General features: G+C 42.7%; 1 protein-coding gene across 1 annotated transcript in view; it reads left to right on the top strand.

Moving 5' to 3' along the window:
• The first annotated feature begins 12,236 nt into the window (after nucleotides 1–12,236).
• The window catches only part of HINFP (histone H4 transcription factor), a 65,139-nt gene continuing 51,091 nt past the window's right edge, over nucleotides 12,237–26,284 (top strand). Inside the window, exons 1-6 of the mRNA XM_088443822.1 lie at nucleotides 12,237–12,583; nucleotides 17,297–17,523; nucleotides 20,077–20,188; nucleotides 20,289–20,441; nucleotides 23,793–23,870; nucleotides 25,651–25,771. Coding sequence (XP_088299948.1) covers nucleotides 12,421–12,583; nucleotides 17,297–17,523; nucleotides 20,077–20,188; nucleotides 20,289–20,441; nucleotides 23,793–23,870; nucleotides 25,651–25,771 — 854 coding nt within the window. The 5' untranslated portion in view covers nucleotides 12,237–12,420. The remainder of the gene's footprint in view (nucleotides 12,584–17,296; nucleotides 17,524–20,076; nucleotides 20,189–20,288; nucleotides 20,442–23,792; nucleotides 23,871–25,650; nucleotides 25,772–26,284) is intronic.

Raw genomic sequence — 26,284 nt, 5'->3', positions numbered from 1 at the left:
AGCATCCCAACGGTTAAAATACCAACAATGGCCGGTAAGTACCTTAACCCAACCCCTAAACCTAACCTCCACCTAGTGCCTAAACCTATCCCTCTCCCCTAGCCCCACTACTTACCATCAGGATGCCGGTGCTTGGGATGTCGGAGCCGAGATTCTGGGCCTGATTCAGCAAGGAACGCATGGATGCATACGCACACAGCCGGCCACTGCGAGAATATGCTAATGAATGCATATGCATGGCAATCGCAACAGCATAAGCAGACGCCCAGCACTACATAATATCACCCACTTCCCATTACTTGCATCCTCTGGCAAGAAACATCGGTAACTTCGAGAACCATCGGACGCAAATGTACACAATAGTGATTGACCTGACCCTCCCGCAGACATATCAAGGCTTCCTGTGTGCAACTGGACCTCAGGCTGCGTCCACTGCTGCAAGGGCTTAATCATGCAAGCCCCTGAAACGCCGTCCAAACGCACAGGCACGCCTGCGTTTGCCTGACCACTCCCCCGTCACCACCCACAAACGGCACTTTCTGTCAATCACTTGTCCCTGGGGGTGCGGACTCCCTGTGTACGCATACTCCATCGCACTGGCCAGTACGCGCACTGCGATGCATACGCATGCGCATAGCAAAACCATCGACCGATTGCGTGTGTCTGCATCTGTGCGTTCCTTTCTGAATCAGGCCCTCTGATTCGTGTCGGAAATCCAGCGCCGGCATTCTGAGCACCGGTATCCCGACAGTCGGCATTTCAACTACCTCCCTCAGAAAGAAAAAATCCTAATTGTTATGTATATTAGGATACATATTACTTCCTTCAAATTATATGTCTCCAAGAAATAGATACATTTAACTTTATGCAAAACACTTATGATGTCTCCAATAATTGGATACTATCAGACAAAAAGGTGACAGGAGGTCTTATACCCATATTCTCAGTGTGGGCCTGAAATATCCACTAATAATAATTAATGGAATAAAGACCTCTTCAATATATTTTCATAAAGCCTAAGCTAATTATGTCAATTTGTCCATTCTCTGATTGTGTTTCACAAAAATATTGAAAAATATTTGTTTCTATCTTGATATTATTTAAAATTTTCTCCCAAGTTTACTTCAATACTGTTTTGTATGATATACTGGCCGGGCTTCTCCCGAGAGGAGACTTTAAAAGTAGGCAAGTATGCATCAGTGTTAAATGCAATAATGTTTTTATTTTTCTAAGAAGTTACAAAAACCTAAACAAATTAACAGTACATCTAATAGAATGCATTGAGTTAAAATATTCAATAAAATTAGTCATACAATCAATAAAAAAATCTATAAGTCTGTGGCCCCCTATCCAAACAGACCCTTATTTGGCCATTTTGAAACATTCTATGTTCATGACTTCGAGAAATGCATCAGAAATTTCCTGTGTGATCGGCTGATAACTTTCTTTGAAAATAAATTTGTCAGATAAGCTTTGTCAATTTTCTTATTGTAGTCTGTGGTTATTTTTTTATAATTTAATTGAAAATGTAATAAAATAGTACACAATGTTTACTTTATATACTTTGTTTTCTCTGAGACATTTACCACTTTGAGAGATGTTCTGAATGAAGAAGTACATAACTATGGTTGATGGTTCTATTACTTACTGGTTTAGATAATATTTTTCTTTCGGAATGGGTCATGTCAGTTATGAGATTACACGATATTATATTGGTTGAAGTTTTATTTTTTACAGATATCTACAGTTATACACCCATTATTATTATCACCATTTATTTATATAGCGCACACATATTCCGCAGCGCTTTACAAAGAAAATGTGCCCATTCACGTCAGTCCCTGCCCCAGTGGAGCTTACAATCTATATTCCCTATCACATGCACACACATACATACAAGGGTGGGGAGCCAATTAACCTACCAGTATATTTTGTGTGGGAGGAAACCCACGCAAGCACAGGGAGAATATACAAACTCCACACAGGTAGGGCCGTAGTGGGAAATGAACCCACAACCTCAGTGCTGTGAGGCAGTAATGCTAACCATTACACCGTCTGTGCTGCCTATCAGGAATATCATTGAAACCATCTGCCTAATAATGTGTAAATCTCCCTCATGCCGCCAAACAGCTCTGACCCATCGAGGCATGGACTCCACAAGAACTCTGAAGGCGACCTGTGGTATCTGGCACCAAGATGTAAGTTGCGAGGTGTCGCCTCTATGGCCCTGACTTGTTTTTCCAGTATATCCCACAGATGCTCGATCGGATTCGGATCTGGGGAATTTGGAGACCAAGTCAACACCTTGAACTCTTTGTCATGTTCCACAAATCATTCCTGAACAATTTTTTGCAGTGTGATAAGGCGCATTTTCAAGCTGAAGAGGCCCCTGCCATGAAGGACTGTACTTGGTGTGCACCAATGTTTAGGTAGGTGGTACGTGTCAAAATAATATCCACATGAATGGACCCACGGTTTGACAGCAGAACATTGCCCAGAGCATCACTTTTACAAGTCACGGTCACGACAGGGTTACTCCAGTTTTGGCGATCGGCACGCCTCAGGAAGTGACGTGTCATCCACAGTACTGTGTGATTAGTGTTTACTTCTATTTGTACACACTGGACTTTTGCCGCCTTGCCGACTATAGCGTATCTGTGAGTTCCATCGGCTTGGCTGCATGGTCAGCATTCTATTCCTCCTACTGCTGCAGATTTCGACCTTCCCTAAGTGGCTTCCATGCCACCTCTGGCTCTAAAGCTTCTTCTATGGCTTGCAAGCTGTACCTACAGCACCATACTGCTATCAGCTATCCAAGCTGCAGCACCGACCACTTACTCCTCTACTATCGGCTCTTGACGCACCTTCGGCACATTTGCTGCACCAACAGCTTCCGTGCTGTCACCAGCTCTCTAGTTTCTTCTATGGCTTCCAAGCCACACCTACACCTCAATGCTGCTATCGGCTCTCCAAGCCTCAGCATTTACTTTGAACTGTCTACTAAGGGCTATTGCCGCACCATCAACACATTAGCCACACCATTGGCACATTTGCCTCACCATTGGCTCTCAAAGCCACAGCATTACCATCTGTCTGTCTACTACAGCTATTGACGCACCATCAGCACATCTGCCGCATCATCTGCACATTTGCTGCCCCATCGGCTTTCAATGGCTATTGCCGCACCATCGGCTCACAAGCCCATCATCGGCACCTTAGCCATACTATTGGCACACCACATCATCGGTTCCCAAGCCGCATCTCTCCAACTGTATAATCTCCCCTTCTTTTACAACACTCCTTATCACCTCAGGATTCCAGTTGACACTCCTGTAAGCTTCTACTACTCCAAGCAGTAAGTCCAGGCGGCCGCCTAAGTACTGGTGAGTGAATTATCTCTAAGGGAACAATGGGCGGTTGTTAGTGGCGGAAGACCTCATAGCCTGAAGTTCTAGACGGCTTACTGGGAGTGGTCACTGGTAATCATAACAATCAAACTGCCTCAGCCAGCTTATCTTCTTCCTATAGTGCATCCTGGTGCCATCTCTTTCCAGGTAAACGCACATACACCCGGCCATCCACATGATGTAAAAGAAAATGCCATTCATCAGACAAGAACACCTTCTTTCATTGCTCCATGGTTCAGTTCACCAGACACTCACATGCCAATTGTAGGCACTTTCAGTGGTTGAAAGGGGTCAGCATGGCCACTCTGACTGGTCTGCTATGCAGCCCTATAACCAGATGCAGTCCCTACGAAGGGTTTCACACGTCTGAGTTTCTCTGCCTACCCTCCATGTGTATATGAGATGCTCATGGTCCACACTCAGTGCGCCCTGTAGCTGTTGTCTCGCAGGAGGGTCTGGGTCAGTCTCCCTGTATACCTCTCCCATGGTTAAGGTAGATGGTGCTCTATGTTCTACCATTCCTTTGCCTTGCTGTAGTTGATCCGATTGTAATAATATTACACATGCATTGTATGTGACTGTTTGCTAGCTGCTGATTGACACTATCTTTTATTTATAAATCTGTCAAATGTAACTATCACTGTTTTCTCTCCATCCTCTTGTGTGGAAGTTTCTTTCTGAGTACTTCACATTCATTAAGATTTTGTGAAGGCTGTCTCATAACATTGCAATTATTGCCTTTATTTTGAACATGTCAAAAGATAAAGGGAAACAGGAGGGGAAGCAGCCTGTGCTGCTTCTATGTAAATCATGTACGGCTTATGTGTCCTCTCAGGGGGATGCAGTCAGGAAGCCGATGGTCGAAATGCTGACCGCCGACTTCCCAACTGTCAAAGGTACTAATGACAGGCATCGAAATCCTTATGCCAGTCATTGGACCTACGCTGGGAGCCTGACGCCTGGCATACAGAACGAAGGTAAGCCGGGCATGGACAACAGCGGGAAGGGGGGTTAGGTTTTAGGGCTCCCGGGGGACTTCAGGGTTAGGCTAGGGGAAGGGGGGGGGGGTTAGGGTTAGGCAGCCCCAGGGAGACTTAGGTTTAGGCTGCAGGGAACGGGGGGTTTGGTTTAGGCACTTAGAGGGGGGTTAGGGTTAGGTGTACTTATCTAAATTAACGATCAGGATCTTCACTCCTGCCGGACTTCCACTGTCGGGATTAGAACCGCTGGCCAAATGGGGTATACAGGAGATAGGTCTCATGGTGTCATGCCACAACCACAAGGTCCCCAGGTATGGGTCCAAGTGTAGAGATGCATCAGCAGCCTTTGTGGATGCATTGGCAGTAAGACAGGACTTCAAGCTGGTGTATCTCATTCCTCCGATTTCTCTACTCCCAAGAGTTCTCAGAAAAATCAAGCAGGAACGGTAATACTGGTGGCTCAGGCTTGGCCCAGACGTCATTGATTCACCGACATACAGAATCTGTCCGTAGACAGTCCATTCCCTCTATGGCAGGATCTGTTAACCCAGGGTCCCTACCAACATCTAGACTTACCACGTCTGGTTTTGATGGCGTGGCTCTTGAATTTTCCATCCTAGGAGTGAAAGGTTTTTCCAGTTCTATTATTCAAACAATGATTAGGGCATGAAAGCCTGCCTCTGCTCGCATCTATTACAGAGTTTGGTATTCTTTTGGTCAATTGTGTTCCCATAGGAAGTATGATCCTAAGATATTCAGGTACTGGCATTTCTTCAGGCAGGATTAGACAAGGGTCTATGCCTTGCCACTTAAAGAAGTTTCTGCACTGCCAGTCTGGTTCCAGAAGAAGATTGCTTCATTACAAGATGTTAGAATTTTTTCCAAGGAGTTTTGCGAGTTCAGCCTCCTTTTGTTCCACCGGTAGCACCATGGGATTTGTCTTTGTTTCTTAAGGGTCTACAAGCTTCCCCATTTGAACCTTTGGACTTTGTGGATTTGAAAAGTCACTTTTTCGTCTTGCTATCTTGTTGCTCCTCATTTTTTATTTTTCACCACGATAAAGCTGTTCTTCATACAAGGGAGAGTTACCTTCCTAAAGTAGTGTCCCGTTTTCATGTGAATGAAGAATTTGTTGTACCAGCTTTACAGACTCCAGACCTTTCTGTAGGTGAAGCCTCCCTGGATGTAGTTTGTGCTCTCCGTATTTATGTGGAACGTACAAACTCTGTTAGAAAATCAGATGCTCTTTTTGTATTATATGGTTTTCACAAGCAAGGATGGCCAGCTAATAAGCAGATGCTGGCGAGATGGCTACGCATGACTATCTCTCAGGTGTACACACAGGCTGATCTCCCTGTCCCAAGCAGGGTGACAGCACATTCTATTCGGTCTGTAGGACTATCGTGGGCATTTAGCCGTGGGGCCTCTGCTGAACAATTGTGCAAGGCAGCCAGGTGGACTTCTGTCCACACCTTTCTTAGGTTTTATGCCTTTGATACTTTTGCCTCTCAGGATGCTTCCTTTGGGCGACGAGTTCTCCTTTCTGCTCAGGACCGTCCCCCACCCTAGGGGAACTGCTTTAGGACATGCCCATGGTATCCCTGTGGATCCCTATGGACCCCGAAGAAGAAAATTATAGTTATGGCAGACTTACCTAGATAACTTTTTTTCTTCAAGGTCAGTAAGGTCCAAAGGGCACCCACCCTGATGCACCTGGCTTCATTGGGTTATATTCTTTTGGTCACAGATTGCCTCATCTTATGTAAGAGTGTTTCTGGTGTACGATTTTTCTTCCTTCTACTCTTTTCTTCTCCTGCCTTGAGGCTTAATTAAACTGAAGTCCTATGGCTAGGGGCAGGGTGTATATGGGGGAGGACCCAGGGCATTCTGGGAGCAGAAACTTTAACTGTTTGGTGCCTGGTATTCCAACCATAATATCCCCATGGTATCCCTGTGGACCTCAAAGAAAATGAGTTATCTAGGAAAGTCTACCGTAAGTCTAATTTTTAGGAATTTGTGCTACAATAGCTCTACTGTGGGATTGGACCAGAAGTGCTAGCTGTGATAAACCAGTAGTTGCATGGTATCAGTTAAAGACCTCTCTCAGCCACAGATAATATCCCGCCATTGCAAACTATTAATTTACGGGTGACTCTGATGACAGCCATCTCATGAGATAAGATCCAACTAAATTAAGGCCATTTCGGAAAAGGGAGTATAGACAAGTGGCATTTTTAATAAAGTCGATTTAAAAAAAAAAAGGCAGTTGGGGAGAACACAGATGAAGGACAGAAATTGCCAGCAGACTGAGGAGCAGTTCCCTGGGGCTGAAGTGGCAGTTAGAGGAGAAGCTGAGAGGCTTCCGCCATTACATGTAAGGGTGTGTGTGCTGAGAGTGTGGTTACTGCAGAGAAGCATACTAGATAACAAGTGGCAGCAAAAGAATGGCTGGGACTTGCAGTGCTAAAGTCTATTTCAGTATTTTTAGCAATAAGCAAACATGTTCCAGAGGGGGAGCTGCATCCTAAGACCCTGCATTAGATTTGGGGCAGTATTCAATTAGCGGTGAAAACGGGCAATTTTCGCCAAAAAAACAGCTAAATCGCCTGATTTTCACCCCAAAAACAGCATAATCATACAATTTTCACCAAACAAATGGCGAAAGCGGATGATTTTCGCCAAAAAAACCAGACGAAAACGGAAAACAGGAGAAAACATCAAAAAAAAGACAGGAGAAAAGTTTTCTTCATCCCAGACCAGAAGAAAAAAAATGCATAATCCCTCTTTTTGCCTAAAAATGTGGGGATTTCTTTCAGAACCCTTTGAACCATCCCCCTAATGATATATTATCTCCCCAAAAATTTCGGAAATTGCGTACTTTGGCGGAAAAACGGCTGGTCAAATTTTGGGTGAAAAAAAAAAAAGGTTAAAATGGGTCTGGTTTTTCGGGGGGCGGTATGGATGCGTCAAGTGTTTTAAACATTGCACGCAGCCACAGCAGGCGTTTTTTTAACGGTTTTAAAATTGTGCTTTTACCACACGAAAATATACTTGCACCCATTTTCACGTACCCCCAATTTACGTGGAACAATAATTTCCTAGGGAAAAAATAGCTTTCTATCATTTTTTAACGTTTTTCTGCATACGCAGATTACCACCAGCAGACGCAATTTAAGTACCCAAAATGCTTTTATTACGCCCATTTGTACACTTCTAAAATAATTTCTGATGTACGTCAGCCATTTATTGGGGGTACAGACGCAATTTCCAGAGTTTTTCGCCTATTTTCGACGGTATTTTTTCGCCCCACACATTTTTGCTGTTATTTTGGCTAAAATCAGCCGATTTAACAGGTTTTTTGGCTAAAATCGTCCGATTTCGCTGATGGTGAAATAAACGTCCGTGTTTGCCGCTAGTTCAATACGGCCCTAGGTGAGAGATATTTATTACAGACACAAGCAGTCGTTTTGTGGCATACACATAGCTGCTATTATTTTTACGATGGCGCTGCAACAACACTATTTAAGTAAAAACAATTTTGTGCACGAATTCCATTAAGGGCCCCAATGTGTACACACAAACTAAAATGTGACCTGAATATGGGATGGTGCTGGTAAATTCAGTAACATTGGTAAACACAATAATAAAACACAGTTACACCATATGAAGTCTAGAGGAGAGGACTGAGGGCCTAATTCAGCAGTGCACGCCCGGTTCATCCCGCAGCGCCAGTTCTGCTTAGCAAAAGTGGCCCACTGGGCCCTTCTGCTTCACGGGAGGTTTTTGTCCTCCCTAAGCTCACTTTTAAAATCATTATCGTTCATATCTGACAACAAATCTGACTGTGTATATGCAGCTTAATGGTGCATACACACGGTCAGATTTTTCTTCAGATCTGAACGATAACAATTTTTAAAATCGTTCAATCGTTCATATCTGAAGGAAAATCTGACATATCTGACATGTTTGTCAGATGAAGGAAGAACGATGCGCGGAACCTGTGTGATCCATGAGTGTCTCGGTTAAAGGGATGATATGGCAAGCACACATATACACATAAATATAAAACGATGAACGATGCACATTCCTGTTTGTCAGATAACGATATCTGACATCTGATGTGTTTGCAGTCAGATTTGTATGATTCCATTCATTTTAATGCAGTCAAAAATCGTTCGTAGTTCAAATTGTTGGTCAAATCGTTCATCTGACACACCTGATAAATCTGACCGTGTGTATGCACCATAAGTGTTTCATTACGATGCTATATGTATCTCATTTCTACTGCCATCTTGTGGCTTTGGGACTAATTGCACTGGGTGAATTTTCAATCTATTTTCTAGGGATTCCTGGGTAGCGCCGGGCTTGCTGTGACTTCACCAGGACCCGACGGGTGGCAAACGGGGCATGTCAGCTGTCTAATTACCGGGCATCTTTTGTTCTGTATAAAGGTAAGCACGATGCACTGTATCTTTGTCCTGACAAAATTTTGCAATAAAATGAAACGTTGATACTGGTTGGTGCTAGGCGTTAATACACTGCGATTACTACTTTTTACAAGTCCTGTGATTGCCACTGGATTTGTTTCTGCCTATATATATATATATATGTATATATATATATAAATAAATATATACAACTAAAAAACAGCGGCGGCACTCACAGGACTTCAATCATCAAATCATCAAACTAGCGGGTCAGTTTTCCAACGTTTCAATCTTTATTAAAAACTGGGGTTTAAACATCATACCCAGCGTCCAGTCCCATCCCAACAGCTGTTTCGATACATAACCGTCATCAGGGGAGTAACTGATGGTTATATACCGAAACAGCTGTTGGGACGGGACTGGACGCTGGGTATGTTTAAACCCCAGTGAACTCTGATCTTGAAAAAGTACTGTATGATATGCTGAAATAAGAATACATGCTGCTGTCCTTTATGCTGCTATGATGGATTGTTGTGGAGATTGTTGTGAACATTTGTTATCACTTTGAAGATAACAAATGAGTGTTGGTCTGATCTATACTTGAGCCCCTGGTGGAATCTCTGGAATTGAATCCTTTTCTGTGTTTATTAATGACACGGCACCATTGGATCAAGTGAAGTGCGGTTGTTTCATAGTATTCTACATAGACTATTTTTGTCCATTGTGATGTAGTAACTTGTGTACCAAAGTTTAGCTTTGTACATTGTAGTTTAGTGGTCGTCCAGAAGTTTACTTTCTGGAAGCTGACACAAATGGAGATTATGCTTTCAAATGTCTTCTCATGTATATTCGACTCTACTGTAGGCCCAGAAGTTGGAATTTTCAACCGCTTTCAGAAAGAATGGAGAAGTATTGATAAAAACGTTTATAGTGCAGTGGATATTGCCCTCTTCCAAGATCCTGTATTAAACAGATTACGACAGGAAATGTTAGAATATTTACCAAATACATTGGAAAAACAGCAACCAAGAGATGATTATCGAGAGCTTTTGCATTTAACTCTTTTGTTTCTTGGTGATGGAAATAGCAGAGAAACATTTGGAGCTCCTGGTCCTACTCGCCATGCTCGATTGATAGGTAAAGGTAATTTACGCTCTGAAAGTATGTCTCTTTCTAAATCAGTTCCAGTTGACACCTAGAGAGGCAAACAACATGGTGAATTTGGCTTTGTTTGTAAGTCTGGTTTGTGTAAAGTATTGAAATGAAGCTCCATTGGGAACTAGAGCACCATATAGTGACATGGAGCTCTTAAGTCTCCTACAAATCTACCCTGATGTAACAATTGGTAAGAAAGCTTACATTGCTTTTACCAGACACCTCTGGTTTCTTTCTGATCACTTGGTAGCTTTAGCATTTTTTGACAATTGAGTATCTACGAAAACCAAAGAAAAAATGGTAAAAAACCTGAAATGTCCACAGCTACCCGATTTTCCGCAATGCATTCAACTATCTGAGGATGCAGAGCTAAGCCTAGAAAAGTTCAATATAGGGCGACACCTAAATATTTGTTTGTAAAATGTTTTGGTGCACTACCCATTGACATGGCCGTAACTAGGGTAGTGCGACCTGTGCCATGGCACAGGGCACCACAGGGCAGGGGGCACTGTTTGGGCCTGTCAGTGTTCCTGTTTATTATCATTCTCACTCGTAGCTTCCTCTTTTATCCCTAGCATCTCCTGGCCTCCCCTATCTTTTCCCTGGTCCTTCCCCGTGAGGCCATGGCCCTTTTTCAGGTGCCCAATCTTATGTCCCTTTTTTAAAAATGGGGGGACGCCAATGGTCTCTCGCACAGGGCACCAAAAAGGAATAAAAATAACCTTGTGGAGAAATAAATTTTGTATGTTTTATTTTTTGGACCACCCTAATATATATATATATACACATACATTTATAAATATATACGTGTACTACATACTTACTGACATTTTAACACTCCTCCTCAGGAGAAGCCTAGAGAAGAGATGCTGTTGACAGCTTCGGGGGGTCGGGAACGGACGTCATTAGGCCCCACCTCCTTCACCTTAAAAAAGGGCGCAATTTGCGGGTCTGCAATGAGGGGGCGGGGCTAAATTGTGCATATTGCGTCATTTTAGCCCTGCCCCCTCCTACTTCACTAGGAAGTGGGCTGGATGCGGGAGATCTGCCTACTCCTCCGGGGGTGCAGGGGGCTACCTGAAAAATCGGGACCCTCCTGCAAATTCTGGGAGAGTAGGACAGTATGATTTATATATACATATATATATATATATATATATACATATATATATATATATATATATACATTAGGGATGTGCAGGCTCGGATAGGAATGATGATGTTCGTCCATGTAAGATGACGTTTTGTCTCGTTCTGAGTTCCGTTTTTTTGGAGGGAAAAATCCGAACTCCACGTGCAAACTCGAACCTATCCGAGCCTGCACATCCCTAATATACATACATACCTCCCAACTGTCCCGCATTCAGCCCATTTTTCTGGGACTGTCCTGCTGTCCCACCTGCGGGCCGCAGTGTCCCGCGGTGGGGGGGAAGTTGGGGAGAGCTCTGTATAGCAGAGCACTGGGTGTGCAGAAGGTGAACAGATGCCGTACGCATGCGCACGGCTTCTGTCCACCTGTGTAAGGTGAGTGGCGGCTACCCAGCATCTAGGAGAGTGCTGGGCACGCTCCCTATAGTGACATAAACGGGGGTTGCCGCGAGGCTCCGCCCCATTTCCGAGTGGCCACGCCCCTTCTAGCGAAGTTCCACCCTCCTTTACGGGCGCGCACAACTCCGGTGGTTCAAAAAGTGTCATGGTGCATACACACGGTCAGATATGTCAGATGAACGATTGAACTATTTTACAAACGATTTCAGACAGTATTAAAATTAATGAAATCGTCCAAATCTGAGTGCAAACACATCAGATGTCAGATATTGATATCTGACAAACAGGAATGTGCATCGTTCATCGTTTTATATTTATGGTTAGGTCTAGACTGTACATGGCTGTATTTATGTGTATATGTGTGCTTGCCATATCATCCCCTTTAACCGAGACACTCATGGATCACACAGGTTCTGTGGCTGACTATGCAGGCTTGAAGTCAGCCAGCCACAGAATTTGTGTAATTTATGAGTGTCCCGGTGTAAAGGGATAGGATGGTAAGCCTACACACATGGTAAGTCTATGCTAGTCAGCCATACACCGTCGGGGAACCACGTTACATAGCTTGGTTTCTGGTGGAGGATTAATTATGCTGATGCACCGTTTCCTAGGTGAAGGTTAGTTCCGTGTTGAGACTGTGAGCTGCACGCCGATTGGCTGATGTACAGATACGGAAACTTTGTTGCTGCCCTGACGAGTGATGTGATTGGTTATAGGCACGGAAGCGGGTTTCTAATTACTTATCTGTGTGTTTTCTGCAGGGTTTACCTGTAAGCTCACAATGATGTAGTGGCCGGTGGTGGCATCCATCTCTGGCTTGTCATTGATGGCACAGATCAGGATTATTTTGCGCCGATTTATTTAGGGTTTGCTGACTGTGTGGCAGTCACTGCTCAGAGTTGGATGGCAGGGAAAGGGGTGAAACGTAGTGTGAGCTTATTGCTGCAATGTGAGTGGAGCTCCTGCACCTATGTGTCTTCCAGGATGGAAGAATTCTGCTCTCATGTGTCTGATCACCTCGGGGTCCAGCAACTCAGGACTGGAGAGGAACACATGGATTGTGAGGGTGAGATAATGAGATTTCCATGGGCTAGACCCCCTTGGCTCATCTCTGTTGCGCTATATTGCTTTCGCTGTCTTGCTGATCTTTTCCAGAGGGTACTTTACTGCTAATGTTTATATGTAAGCATATTCCTTGTTCTGCACTCATCATTTGGGCACCATACCCCTCAGTCCTGTATGTCAACATTTCTCCTTAAAAGTTAAAATACATTTTGGTGGCTGTTCTATATGTGCCTTAAAGCACAGAGTGACGCTATAGATTAAGTTCAAGTTGCACTACTGCCTGCAGTGCTTCGTCACTTTAGTGTCTGTGATGGGGAGGGCGGTGCTTCGTCACTTTAGTGTCTGTGATGGGGAGGGCGGTGCTTCGTCACTTTAGTGTCTGTGATGGGGAGGGCGGTGCTTCGTCACTTTAGTGTCTGTGATGGGGAGGGCGGTGCTTCGTCACTTTAGTGTCTGTGATGGGGAGGGCGGTGCTTCGTCACTTTAGTGTCTGTGATGGGGAGGGCGGTGCTTCGTCACTTTAGTGTCTGTGATGGGGAGGGCGGTGCTTCGTCACTTTAGTGTCTGTGATGGGGAGGGCGGTGCTTCGTCACTTTAGTGTCTGTGATGGGGAGGGCGGTGCTTCTATTATTTTTGTCTTATATTGCCTGTGTTGAAGATTGTTGCACAACGTAAATTTAACTGTATTGTTCTTATTATTATTATGTAAATTTACCTCAGGTCGACATAGCTGCCACCAGTTAAGCACAACATAAAAATTGCTTATGTAACAGAGTCCTCCATAAAGATACTGTACCCTCCTTACTCATTGTAAAACTAAACACAAGTGCTGAATAGCACAATATCAATTCTGTGCTACTGCATATAGGGGCCCATTTATCATTCAATATTTGAGGTAAAATTCCCGAAAGCGCATGTTTTGGGGGGTTTACCTCAAATACTAATAGGGACCCCTCCATTGCCGCTGGCAGCCGCCTCCCTCATAGGTTTCTATGGGGGATGCGATGCTGCCAAATATACCAATATCCGGTATGTGAAGCATTCCCGATACTGGTCCCAGCAGCTAATGCCATCTGAAAATAGAGTTAGCCGCTGTAGTCTATAGGCACTTACTGCATATCAGCCAGCAGAGGGATCTTCCAGATCCCTCCGCCAGCAATGGGCGCAGCTCATGTGCAGTCCGCGGACTTCGCATGCGCAGCAGCCCGAATGCACTCCAGCTACATTGCTGGAACGGGCTCCTTTCGGAGCCACCCTGCATGTGCCGGTTAATACATCCGGCCGCTATGATCGAATTTTGCAATGCGATCATGAGAGGTACTGCATTCCCTGATCGCATTGCAAAATGCAATCATTAATAAATGGGCCCCATAAACTGCGTACACCCCTGAAATATCTGCAAATGAACTGATCTGCAGATGATGGTTGTTCACTAATGCAGCAATGTATATAAACCTTGTCCTGCAAAAAAAAAGCTGTATCGTTCCAATAGCTGTCTACATCCTCTACACATAGACGGCTATTGGAACGATGCAGCTTTCTTGCATAACCACAAGTGAGGCTGTACGGCAGCGCAAGCAACCTGAGAAGCTCCGGCTTACCGCCGACCACTACGCTCCAAGCCCGACACCTAAGGATAGTGAGTATAAGAGAGGACATTGGATATTGTATTTACTTCAATTTTGTGAACATACTACTTCAGTATTTAAACAAAGCGGATAAGGGCCCAGAGAATTAATTGAGTGTATTAGCACAAGCAACATGATGTCTTCTTAAGTGTGTTTAGCATTTATGGAATACTGAGAAAAGGCTGACCTTTTAAGTTTTTTTTTTCTCTCCTGGACTGATATTAGTGAGATTGCTACTTTGTTCATCCTGAGCAATTTTCCAAAGTATCATCATAATTATTGCTGACAGTATAATTCTCTATATTGTGTGAATTACTGATCTTTCCTTGTATTCATGTTTTTTATTTCCATGTTATATGTGTATTGTTGTTTATTTTTTAAAGTACTCCCGGGAGCTATTTCATTTGTGGACTATTTAACACATCTATTAAATATTGTGGTATTACTTGGAATTATGCATTTCTAGTATTTTTAACCACCTCATAGTACTGCACATATATTTTTGACTCCCCCCCCCCCCCCCCCCCCCCCAGTGGTGCCTGATTCTAACCCTCCCTCTTATGGGTGCATAACCCTAACCCCCCCGCTGCTAAGAGGACGGGCGCACTGGACTTACCTCAGTCGGGCATCCGTCCGTCTGCTTTCCGACGTCGGCATTAAGATGGGCGTCGGCATTTCAACGCCTATCTTAACTCCCTTTTCGGGATATCAGCGTCGGCATTTAGACCGGCGGCCGCCGGTTAGCTGACTACATCCCACATATGCCCCTAAATCTAAAATATAAGCTCCTCCCCCTCTCTGCCCAAGACCTGCCGGTGCTCAGTCTGTTTTCTATAGATGCAAAGAAAGCCACTATTCATTTAGTTTTTCTCTTTTCTTTCACTTTATTACTTTGGGCCACCGGAGTAGTAGACTGTACACCAAAGAGTATGGCTTGCAGGTAAATGCACACCTTTTCTATGGAGGGGATTTTATCAGTCATGAGGGTTGATTAAAAAACAAAGCGAAGTGCGGCACAAACAACTATCCGCTTTTCTCTCAGCAATTCTTATATTTTGAGATGCTTGGACAGCCCTTGCTGTAAAGGACTGTCCCAGCGAGGAGATTTCAAACATCTTTCGCAGTTTCAAAAGATGTTTGGTATGGTCTGCACATGTACCGATCAGCATCGGTGACTTCATCCCGACGCTGATCGCAGTCACCGGGAAAGCAGAGGTGACGGAGGCGGCCAGGCAGGGAGAAAACGCCTCCTCCCTGCTTTTCTACATTTGTGCAGGTAAGCAGGCACATATAGAGTTATGTTTGTCAAAAAAAGATGAGAAAAGCTTTGCGAGCAGAATCCTGCTTAAATGCCGTCCCGCGAAGCTGTTCTCCGGCTTAGCACGGCGCTAACCGCATCACAGGTGGCACTTCAGTCAGAGAATGCCTGTTACCGTGACTAAACACTCAGCTTAAGGCGCAGTAACCAGCTATTCAAAATTACGCTGAATTGAATCTCCCCCAATGTCAACCATTCCTAGATTGGTCAAATCAGGGACGCAATCCCTAGCGAAGTGGGGACTCCCAAAAAATGGGATTCTTCCGTCATCAGGTCAACTAGCCCTAGACTGAAAGCCATGGGCTCTTATCAGTATAACTGGGTGGTGTGTATGAAGTTAATAATTAATAGTAATATCTTTACTATTGGTCCCAGAAAGCCTGCCAGTCCATCATGGTACTTGGAGAACCACAATTGCCAGCATGCCCAGGCACTTAGGGCCTGCTGGTACCTGTTGTCCACCTGTAAAAAAATAAATAAAGATAAAAAATGACAGTACACACCGCAAATGTTTTAATATTATATTAAATAAAAATACCCTGACACACCTCGTTTACCAGTTTATTACTAAAGCTGCATACACACGTAACGATTTTTGTAACCAACGATTTTCTGTCAGATTTTTCTGTCAGATTTTGCCTTGAAAAAGTGAACGATTTTTTGAACTATAATGAATGATTATTTGAACGATGAACGAATACTGTTCCTTCCCTTAATGAAAATCGTCATGTCGGACAGTCTGACGATGAACGATAACTACAAACGGGAGTGCGCATTTGAGATTATCGTTAATCGTTATAACTCAGAAACTGAATTTTTTTTTTTTTTGAATGATAACGACGTACAGGTACATTTTTCATGCCAGAAAGGCTATAGTTAAGGAGTAGCTGCCACATGAGATCAATTCTAAGATTTATATTAAGCATATCCATATCTTCAGGAACATTGTATATAAATTGTTGCACTGTTGTGCATGCTGTATCACCAGCTAATTATTCTTTAAATAAATAGAATTTTAATGACTACAGTTACGAAAAGTGATTTCAGTGTTAAAGAGATGAAATGCTAATTAACCCCATACAATTATCAGCATAATGTCATGGAGAAATGGATTCTATAAGTAGGAAAACTTCCTCACTATTACAGACAATGTAATGTCGTCATATTCAATAAAAAAATAAAATAAAATAAATAATATCACATGTAACCATTGTAGTGTCCCCAAGATGGCTGCCTCCTTTATAATATGGTTTCTTTCCTGAAACTATGAAGCTCCTTGAGTCCTTTTAGAGAAAAGCCCTATGTAAATATCATTATTAGTTTTTGGCCTTACTCTTTGGCATACAGGACGCTCGCAAGCGGGTCGATGGTGCCGAATTGAGCATGACGGAGGGAGCTCCGTCGTGCGCATGCGCGAGACCCGAATGATAGAGCCAAAATCACTCCAGGGCTTGCGGTCACCGAGACCCTACCGCAGGGTCTCGTCGCAAGCCCGATGGTCGCGGTGGTCTTGACCATTGCGACAATCATCATGGTCGCTCGCTATAGCTGTGGGTGGTAACCCACAGCTATGCGAGCGTCCATGAGGCCGCTCCAAGTTGAGGGAGGAGGGCCCTGATTCAGAGTGAGCGCTCTGGTCAGAGCGTTCGGCTCTGAATCAGGCCCACAGTACACTAAAAAATTTTCCAGCAACCATTTAGATTCCTGTTTCCTCCAGTGTGTATAATACAAAATGTTTCTGTATCAAACTGTCACTCTTCTTTTGTAGATGAGTTTTGTTGCCTGTGGCAGGAGTGTGGATTTTTCTCTCTGGATAGCCAAGTAGACCTTGTCCGCCATGTTTATTTTCATTGTTACCATACGAAGCTTAAACAAATTGGGCTCCAAGCCCTGCAGAGTCAGCCAGATCTAATTCCGTGCCAGCTGGACACGCAAAGTCGCAACATAATTCCGGAACTGCAAGACCGCTTCATCTGTTTGTGGGACCAGTGTGAGGTAAGGGCCCGAGGTCTTCATGTGCGATGTTGTTTGTTTCTGTAACTGTGGGGGTGCTCAGAATGCAACACAGTACAATATTGGACATTAAGGGATGAATTCAATTCTTTTTTCACCTACTCTTGCATCTAATCTCCAGCCTAAAGTGATGGGGCGATATTCAATTGTTTGTGCCGGTGGGTGCAAGTAACTGGGCGCCCATTGCTAATCACGTTCAAAGACATGTAAAGCGGCTAAACGGTGCATGTGGTGTTTGGGTGCCCAAAAGATGGACTTTTTCCGCGTCTTTCTGCTCGCCATTTCAGGAGGGTGCGAGCTGAAATAATGGATGCCCGCTGCACTCATGTCCATCAGCAGAAACAATTGAATAGCTTGGCTTAAATTAGCCAAAAATAGGGATTTTGCTTTTTTTTTTTTTTCTCCTGGTCTGGGATGGAGAAAACGTATCAGTTTTTTCTCGCCTGTTGCCGTTTTCGTGTGTTTGTTGGTGAAAATTTTGCTACTTTTTTGTTGAAAAAAAGCCATTTTCGCAGCTAATTGAATACGGCCCTTTATCGCCTAACACAACCATGGACAGTTGCCCTTACACATACATTTGGATACACCCCCCTCCCCAACAGAGATCCTGTACAGACACAAGACAGGAGTGCATGTTTTATTTCCCATACCGTTGCTAATCTAACTGATCGGTAAGAAGTAGTAACTATTTGGTGCCCATGCTACAACTCACCAACCTGTACCCAGCGTAGAGCCTGTGTCCCCCATGGAATCGAAGAAAAGGATTTAATAGGTAAGCACATAAATCTCCTTTTGGTCTAAATCAGTGGTAGGCAACCTGTGGCACTCCAGCTGCTGTGGAACTACACATATCAGTCACAGTCTTGCTGTTAAGGCATGTTAAAACTGTGGCAAGGTATGTTCCACAGCAGCTGGAGCGCTGGAGTTTGCCTACCACTGGTCTACATCATGATTACTTTACAACTCGATGCTTATTTTGTTGTATGTTCTTAAGCATAGTGGTTTCACATGCACAACAATTGTATTGCAATCACGCATGCACAGAGAACCCACATGCAAAGTGATTGATAGGTAGTCAGCATTTGTGGGTGGTAACCGGGTTGGTGGCGTGGCTGACCGTTTAATGCCATTTCGTGGGCGTGCATAACTTAGAACTCATGATGCAGAGATCATAATTACTATCTGCATGTCAGGAGAGCTGCAGCTAGTCATACTTGATTTACAAGCGGTATGACTGCCTGGTGTACGTCGATGGTACTGATGTTTGCGCTGTTGTACGGATATGGGAAGGCAACAATGAGTATCCCTATGCTCCGGTATGCTTTGGAAGGCATTAGCATATTTTAGCAAGCGCAATCCGTGAGAGTATGCAGTTGCGCTTGCATTACCGTCCGGTTCTGAATCAGGCTCTAAGATCCTTTCTCCCTAACATGCCTAACATGGAGGGTTAACTACCATCTGTTTTTCTATATATATATATATTTTTTTTCATTCTTTCCTATATATATATATATATATATATATATATAATTTTAATTATATTTATTTTCACACAATCTAAATCTGTTGTAGACAGCTGATTGAAATTAACTTGTATATATCTGATATATTGGGGACTTTAGGTAAAAAAATTGGTTAGTCTGGATTGAAGATCGGAAATTGAGGGCTCCAGAAATGAGGATATTCTGCTGAAGGCTTCGTGTAAGGGGACGATTCAATTCAGCTGGAGTTTGTGTGCGCAAATTTGTGATTTAAATATCGCACACATTGCAACTAATTTTCAAGAAGCTTGCTCCAGCATCTCTAGCAATTCAGCTGTAAATGGCCATTCCCAGGAATTGCGGCAATATCACGTGTTAATTTTACAATGTACGACCAGGGAGAAGTAGTTGAAGTGGTGAAATCGCCCTGAGCGCCACAGTGCCAAGAGCGGCACATTTTTAACTTGGAAAAAGAAAAAACATTGCACCTACTGTCCCTATTTAGTTTACGAGAATACAGACACCTCTTGCGGCATTTGCATTTTAGAAGGACAGAATTGTGCAGCTTTAGCAAGTAGATACAATCTGTCCATTAACTCACTTATAAACCTACATTGAACTACAGATCTTCCTTTTTGTGTTATACATAATATTGTTCATGTACTTATCAGTAGCGGAGAAAATAATGGAAAGCGTACTGCAATTAGAAGATACTTAATACATGGTAGGATTGGACAAATAGTATGTTTCCACAAAATAAGATTATAGATATAGAAAAGAGTGCAGGAAGTTACTAAACCCATTCCTCCCAATCGTCCTGATATTGATTGGGCATATCTATGCAGAGTTTGGGAGTATTGGGTATAGATCATTGGGCACATCCATTAAGAATCACTCATTTTCTGATGACTCTCTGGGTCCTAGGGGGGTATACTATCCCTGTCTGTTTAGTGCTGCTACTACCACATACTTGTGTATACAGAAGATGATGTAAGTAAAGCAATTAATTACACATGTAAAATATCTCCTCTATTATTTGTGCTTTTCATTATAGAGCTCATTTGACAATGCGGAGTGGTATTACAGACACGTTGACTCTCATGGCCTGAGTACGGAATATGAAGCGGCTAGTAAGGAGAACCGGGTTCTAATGTGCGGGTGGAAAGGTAGGTTTTGCATGGAATATGTTGGTACTCAACTGGTGTGTGTTGAGTTCCTCTTCCATAGTACAGTGCCTTTTTCTGCTATACTTCCTTCTACTGACAGATTGTGACTGCTCCTGTAAGAGTCGATGCAAGCTGAGGGAACACCTACGGAGTCATACGCAAGAGAAAGTTGTGTCCTGCCCCATCTGTGGAGGCATGTTTTCAAACAATACGAAGTTCTACGATCACCTCAGACGGCAAACATCACTAGATCGTGAGTCTGGTGGATTTAGTCAATGGTGAAAAGAGTGCTTCTTTGACAAAGGCTAACGTTGTACAAGTGCTTATATATGATGACGTGTACACAATATGGCTCTACCCTAGGCTTTGTAGCAGATTGTGAACCTTATATGCTGATGCCACTCTATACAACCTCCATGGAGTGCAAAATATAAGCGGTGAGCACCTTCCAAAGAAGTGCCATTTACGAGCCAACAGGAAAATAAAATAACGTACAATTATAACTTCCTAAAATAAAGTTTTTAAATTCTATATATATCTTATCTTATGGCTGTAACTGCAATAATAATAGTTTGACAGTGCCTTAATCAGAATAAAAAAGGATAGTATGTCTAATGAAGAAAGGCTAGCAAAATTGTGAGTACTGTATAGTCGATGTTTAAACAATATTTATATCCAAAAAGCCGCCAATCTGCTGCCCCTACACATACAGGAACTGTTGATATATGTAAATTGTGATCCACGCTCAACAGAGGTTCCCCAGGTGGCAGGGGCAGCTGAGTACTGGAGATGTCTTTACTACAAATGAAGGATGAAAGTGCTCACCTGATGTTCAGTGGATGGCAGGTGCAACTAAACAACATATAAATGAATGAGTGACCAGATGAGATATGTATATATGACGTTGCTTATTGTCTTAGAAGACACAGTGCTCCAATATAAACAACTGGTAGTATAAAATCCCAAGGAATGGGAATAGTTGCCAGGGATATTAGCAGGCTCCTTTAGGGCGTCTCTATCCGTAGTGTTGAATGGACACTATGTCTCCCTCTAGACACCTATTGATGTGGCAACCTTTCTTGAAATAGGTATATGGGGTTAACAGGGTGGTGAGTGTGCCCCTTTAGAGGGTTACTCTCCATATGTTACTTCTGTCCCCCTATGTACAATGAAGGTGTGTAACAGTAAATCCTATTGTGCTCTGCAAACACCGGGATGTAAAAAGACTTTTATGTAATAAGGGTCCCTTTCTGTATGTCCAATATGTCAGACGTTGCCGTCACTGTTCATTCAGTCAGAGATTATGTAACAGTGCAGTGGTAGTGAGTCACAGCCGCGGCGTCCCCTGTGAGCGCTTACTGGTCTGATGTTTTAAAAAAAAACTCCTGTGTGTCCTGCTCCTTAGAGTATGCTCCAGAGGGGAGGAAAAGAGGTCTGTGCTCTCCTAGCACGGGAGTCCATATAAAGTACACAGTTCACGATGGTAGGATTGGTGGAATATGCTCCTTCCAGTTTCTGGACGCTGTAACTATCAGCAGGGTAGATCTGTTATGCAGGGAGATGAAAGACTGTAGCAGCGTGAGACCGTGCACTAGTCTTGTCTGCAAGTCCTGCAGTCTGTGTGTGGAGACAACCACATATAGGAACTGGTACGCCGAAAATGACACCAGTACAAAAAAAATAAATAAAAATCAAGCTGCTGAACCATAGCATTACAATAAAGACACAATCTGACATCAGATGTTAATAACCATGGCTATTCCATACATCCAGTGAAATGTATATGCTATATCTCAAGAATAATCAATATTGTGGCCAGAAATGGCAATACCGTCTAAAAAAAAAAAATGTCTACACATAAGGAACTTGGCGCTGATAGATGGTAATAGTGTTCTTTAGGCAGGTGTTATAAGTTTGCCAACTCCGTTTTGGTGTTAGTATGGAATGACCAAACATGCTGTGTTTTTACAGACACATTCCAGTTAATATATTGGCAAATAGCTGTCTTATGTTGGTTAGTATAATTAGCCCAGCACCGCATATGTTAAAGGGAAAAATATGAACTTGGAAACTTGGACTGTACAGCCACTATTGCTTGTCACGCTCAGTACTCGGACTTCCAATCCTCACTAAGTTGTTATCTGATACAGAGAACTGGAAATTGTGAATGCTGTTCACACCTGCAGTAAGAGACCTGTGTAGCCCCGCTGTTTGCGTTCCACCTGCGTGTCAGCATGTCACAGGTTATTTACAGGTGCTTTTATATGTTTCCATTAGGATGTCTCATGGCCTGTAATAATGAGTCATGTGGAAGCTGCTTATGTGATAAATCAGGCGGTGAAGGCTAACAATGAATACAAACCGTGCATCACATATTACTGCCCATCGCATATTGCTGATCTCTGAGTGTCTGGAAGGAAGGCTGACTAAACTAAACTATACAAATTACCAGCACAGACAGTCACAGTAGATAATGTGGAAATAAACAAATGCACATAACAGGATGTACAAGATCAGTGCCCAATTTTATTTCACTCTTCGCCTACATTTCAGGAGGTTTTCTCCAGAGGTACAAAGATGCAGATCCCTTTCATGGTCTGAGGACTTTTCTCAGATGAGCCTTAAGGGGCCTATCCATTACCCGACTTTATGAACAATCCGACCAAAACCAGGAAGTTTTGGTCGCATTGTTCAGAGTCGGTTACTGGATGCGCGTGCACGCTGGTTCCTTGCCGTCCTCAACTATCTACTCAACATGCCCCATCAACCTGACGACAAACGTGAGGTTCGGCATGTTCAGGGATAGGGAGGTTGGGTACTGCACTGAATGACAGTGAACGCCTTTCAGTGCGGGCACCACACCTCGGCGACCTGAAGGTCTGAACGCTTTCCCTTAAGACTTTCAGGTCGCGTAGTGGATACCCCCCTTTAGGCAATGCTTTATAACCCTGTACTCCTCTTCTAGTCACTTCAGATGTCAGTACAGTTTGAGTCTCCCATATCCAAATATTCTGAAATACAGAATTTTTTTTGGCATGGCTGAGATAGTGAAACCTTTTGCTTTTTGATGGTTCAGTGTACACAAACTTTAAGGCACAAAATTATTAAAAATATTGTATAAAATTACCTTCAGGCTGTGTGTATATAAAATATAAATCTGTACCAATAGAATGTGTTTAGATTTGGATCCCATTAACAAGATATTTCATTATGGTATGCAAATATTCCAAAATACGGAATACTCCAATATCCAAAATACCCCTGGTCCCAAGCATTTTGGTTATGGGAGACTCAACCTGTAATATTCTATGGGTCTGTTTGTTTACATTTTGAGATAAAAAGTAAGTATTGCCAAAGATCTTAAAATCCTACTTAAGACCATGACTGGCTCAGATACAGAGGAGCATATGGTCATATCTGAGGGGAGTGTGAGGACATTTTTGTTTTCTGCTATTGGGATAGAAAGCTTTACAGAAGACCTAGTTGGAGACATGGCGTTGAAACAATAATGTAATCTTACCTAAGTGCTCTGAATGTCAGCTATTTCTGCAATTCTCTGTGACCATAATAATGTGTTTTAACATGTATTCTCCTACACATGCAGAACATAGATTCCAGTGTACACATTGTTCTAAAAGATTTGCAACGGAACGCCTGTTGCGGGATCACATGCGAAACCATGGTAAGTTTCAACAAGGAGATATTGCTGTTTTGGGAATATATTTTCCCTCCCAATGATCTGTTTTACCCTACATCTCTGCTTTAATTTTATTTCCTTCATTTGTTTTTCCATGAATAACTAGGAATAGAAGCTGTCTTGTTTCATGTTCTCCTCTAGTAAGATTAAATGTGGTCTTCATGAAGTTAGCATTCTAAACCATTTGATAGGGCAGGGTAGGCAACCTGTGGCACTATAGCTGCTGTGGAGCAACACATCCCAGCATGCCCTGCCATAGTTTAGTATGCACTAACAGCAAAACTGTGACTGGACATGCTGGGATGTGTAGTTCTACAGTAGTTGGGGCGCCACAGGTCGCCCACCCCTGTGATTGGGAATATAGATTGTAAGCTTCCTGGTACAGGAAAAGATGTATATGACTGTAACATTCTCTGTAAACTGCTGCAGAAAACACTCTGTGCTCTATAAATAACAGAATAAAAAGATATGTATGTGTATGTTTTATACAATTTTAGGTAGGTGTTATTTGCAATCTGATGAGGTAAAAACTAATTAGTCACTTAACTGACGTGGTCGTATGGGAATGCGAACGCAGCCAGCTGTGCTTCAGCTGACAAGGTGCGACCGCACCGCCCCGCTGTGTTTTTGTAGAGGAAATTTGTTCTACACATGTGCAGAATGGATCTCCTCTGACTCTTCGCACTTTCATGCGGACCCGACCATTTCTTACCAGTTTTGCCAGAAAAATCATTAGTTAAGAGTATTTTCTGAAAGTTCAGTCTTCTAAAAGAAAAAACTATTATTTGTATGGGTGGTGCTTAAATAAAAATACTAACATTGATGTTAGAATGTGACCAGCGCGGAAAATGCCAAAATAGGCTCATTTGAATTCCATTCCAACATCATGTAGCTTAACATTAGAAACGGAAACCACAAACCTCTTTCACATGGATACCCTCCACACAAAGAAATACCTTTGTGCTTTTCAATGAGCTGTAATCTTATCCAGCCTGCTGCTTGTAAAACATAGGGAGCACGCGCCAGTGTCCCAAATAGCAAAGATGTGCAGGAGAAAGTATATTTGTTTCAGTGCTGGTCAGAAATAAGAATCTAAACAAAAATGTTAATTCAATTTAGGAGATGGTTTGTGTCAAAAGTCAATACTTTAATATACTCTAAATAATACACACAAAATATTCAACAATAACGGTCTTAAAAGGAGAGAGACATTTGCTACAACTTAATACAAGCATATAAATCTCCCAGGGATTGTTTCTGCTATGCATATGCTGGAAATAGGCTGTCACTTCCAAAAGGTTAGTAAGCTCTGTATCAAGCATAATGTCCCAGGTAGGTTATTCATAAAAAGATGAATATGTTATTTCAGTGTACACATAGATATACTTGTTTCACTATTATAATATTTATGTTAATGCTACCAAGGAGATGGACTGTGATTATTTGCTATAATCTGATGTAAAGTTTAAAGAACTGTTGTTGTTATTGCCCCCTCTCTAGCCCATCCTGGACCTAGAGATGGGGCACCCTCATAGAAGGTATTTCCTAGTGATCAGTGTAATCACCAGATAATAACCCCCAAATTACAGACAACTAAAGAAGTCCAAGGATGGAGAAGACCTCCCATATAATGGGACTTAGTAACTCAGGGGCACTAACAGTAGAAAGTGGGTCTCTCTGCTGTAGGTGGGTAGGACAGGGGACTTTCTTTTTATTTCCTCATAATGCTTACTTACATTTTGTTACGCTTCTGCCTGTTTTGCAGTGAATCATTATAAGTGTCCATTGTGTGATATGACCTGTCCACTTCCTTCTACTCTACGTACTCACATTCGTTTCCGGCACAGTGATGAGCGGCCATATAAATGTCAACACTGTGATTACAGGTCAGATTGGTTGTTTTCTCTTTGTGCTTATTTGTATTTCTGTATTTTCACATATTAAGCCTGCAATATCAATTATAGAAGAGGTTTATAAACTATAAGTATGGGTAACTGTCAGTATAACAAATGAAAAATCTAAGGACACAAGCATAAACTTAAAGAGCAAATGTGCAAATTGTATGCACTATAAAACTTATTCATGTCTGTGCCTGAAAACTTCCATAATCAAGATGATTTTCTCCATGAAGGTGACTATCAGGTCCATGTAAATGAAAAGTCCACCTTTTAGAACACAATATGATAGTATACTGTATTTAGCCTAATAAACATTTCCTAGACCTACAGTATCTACCTTTTTTACCCTGTAAGTCCCTTGTAATGCTGGCCATATACTAGAACGCTATCATTCCAACCAGCCAACTAGTTGGCTAGTTGGAATGATAATCTTCTATACGCTGAAATACGGCAGTAAACAGTTGGTCAAACTAGTTGGGAAAATTAAACCTGTTTGATTTT

Source organism: Taudactylus pleione, unplaced genomic scaffold (genome assembly GCF_031769625.1).
Source record: "Taudactylus pleione unplaced genomic scaffold, aTauple2 ptg000334l, whole genome shotgun sequence".
Lineage (NCBI taxonomy): Eukaryota > Metazoa > Chordata > Amphibia > Anura > Myobatrachidae > Taudactylus > Taudactylus pleione.
Note: the sequence above shows the minus strand (reverse complement) of the source record. Positions and strands in the feature narration are given on the sequence as shown.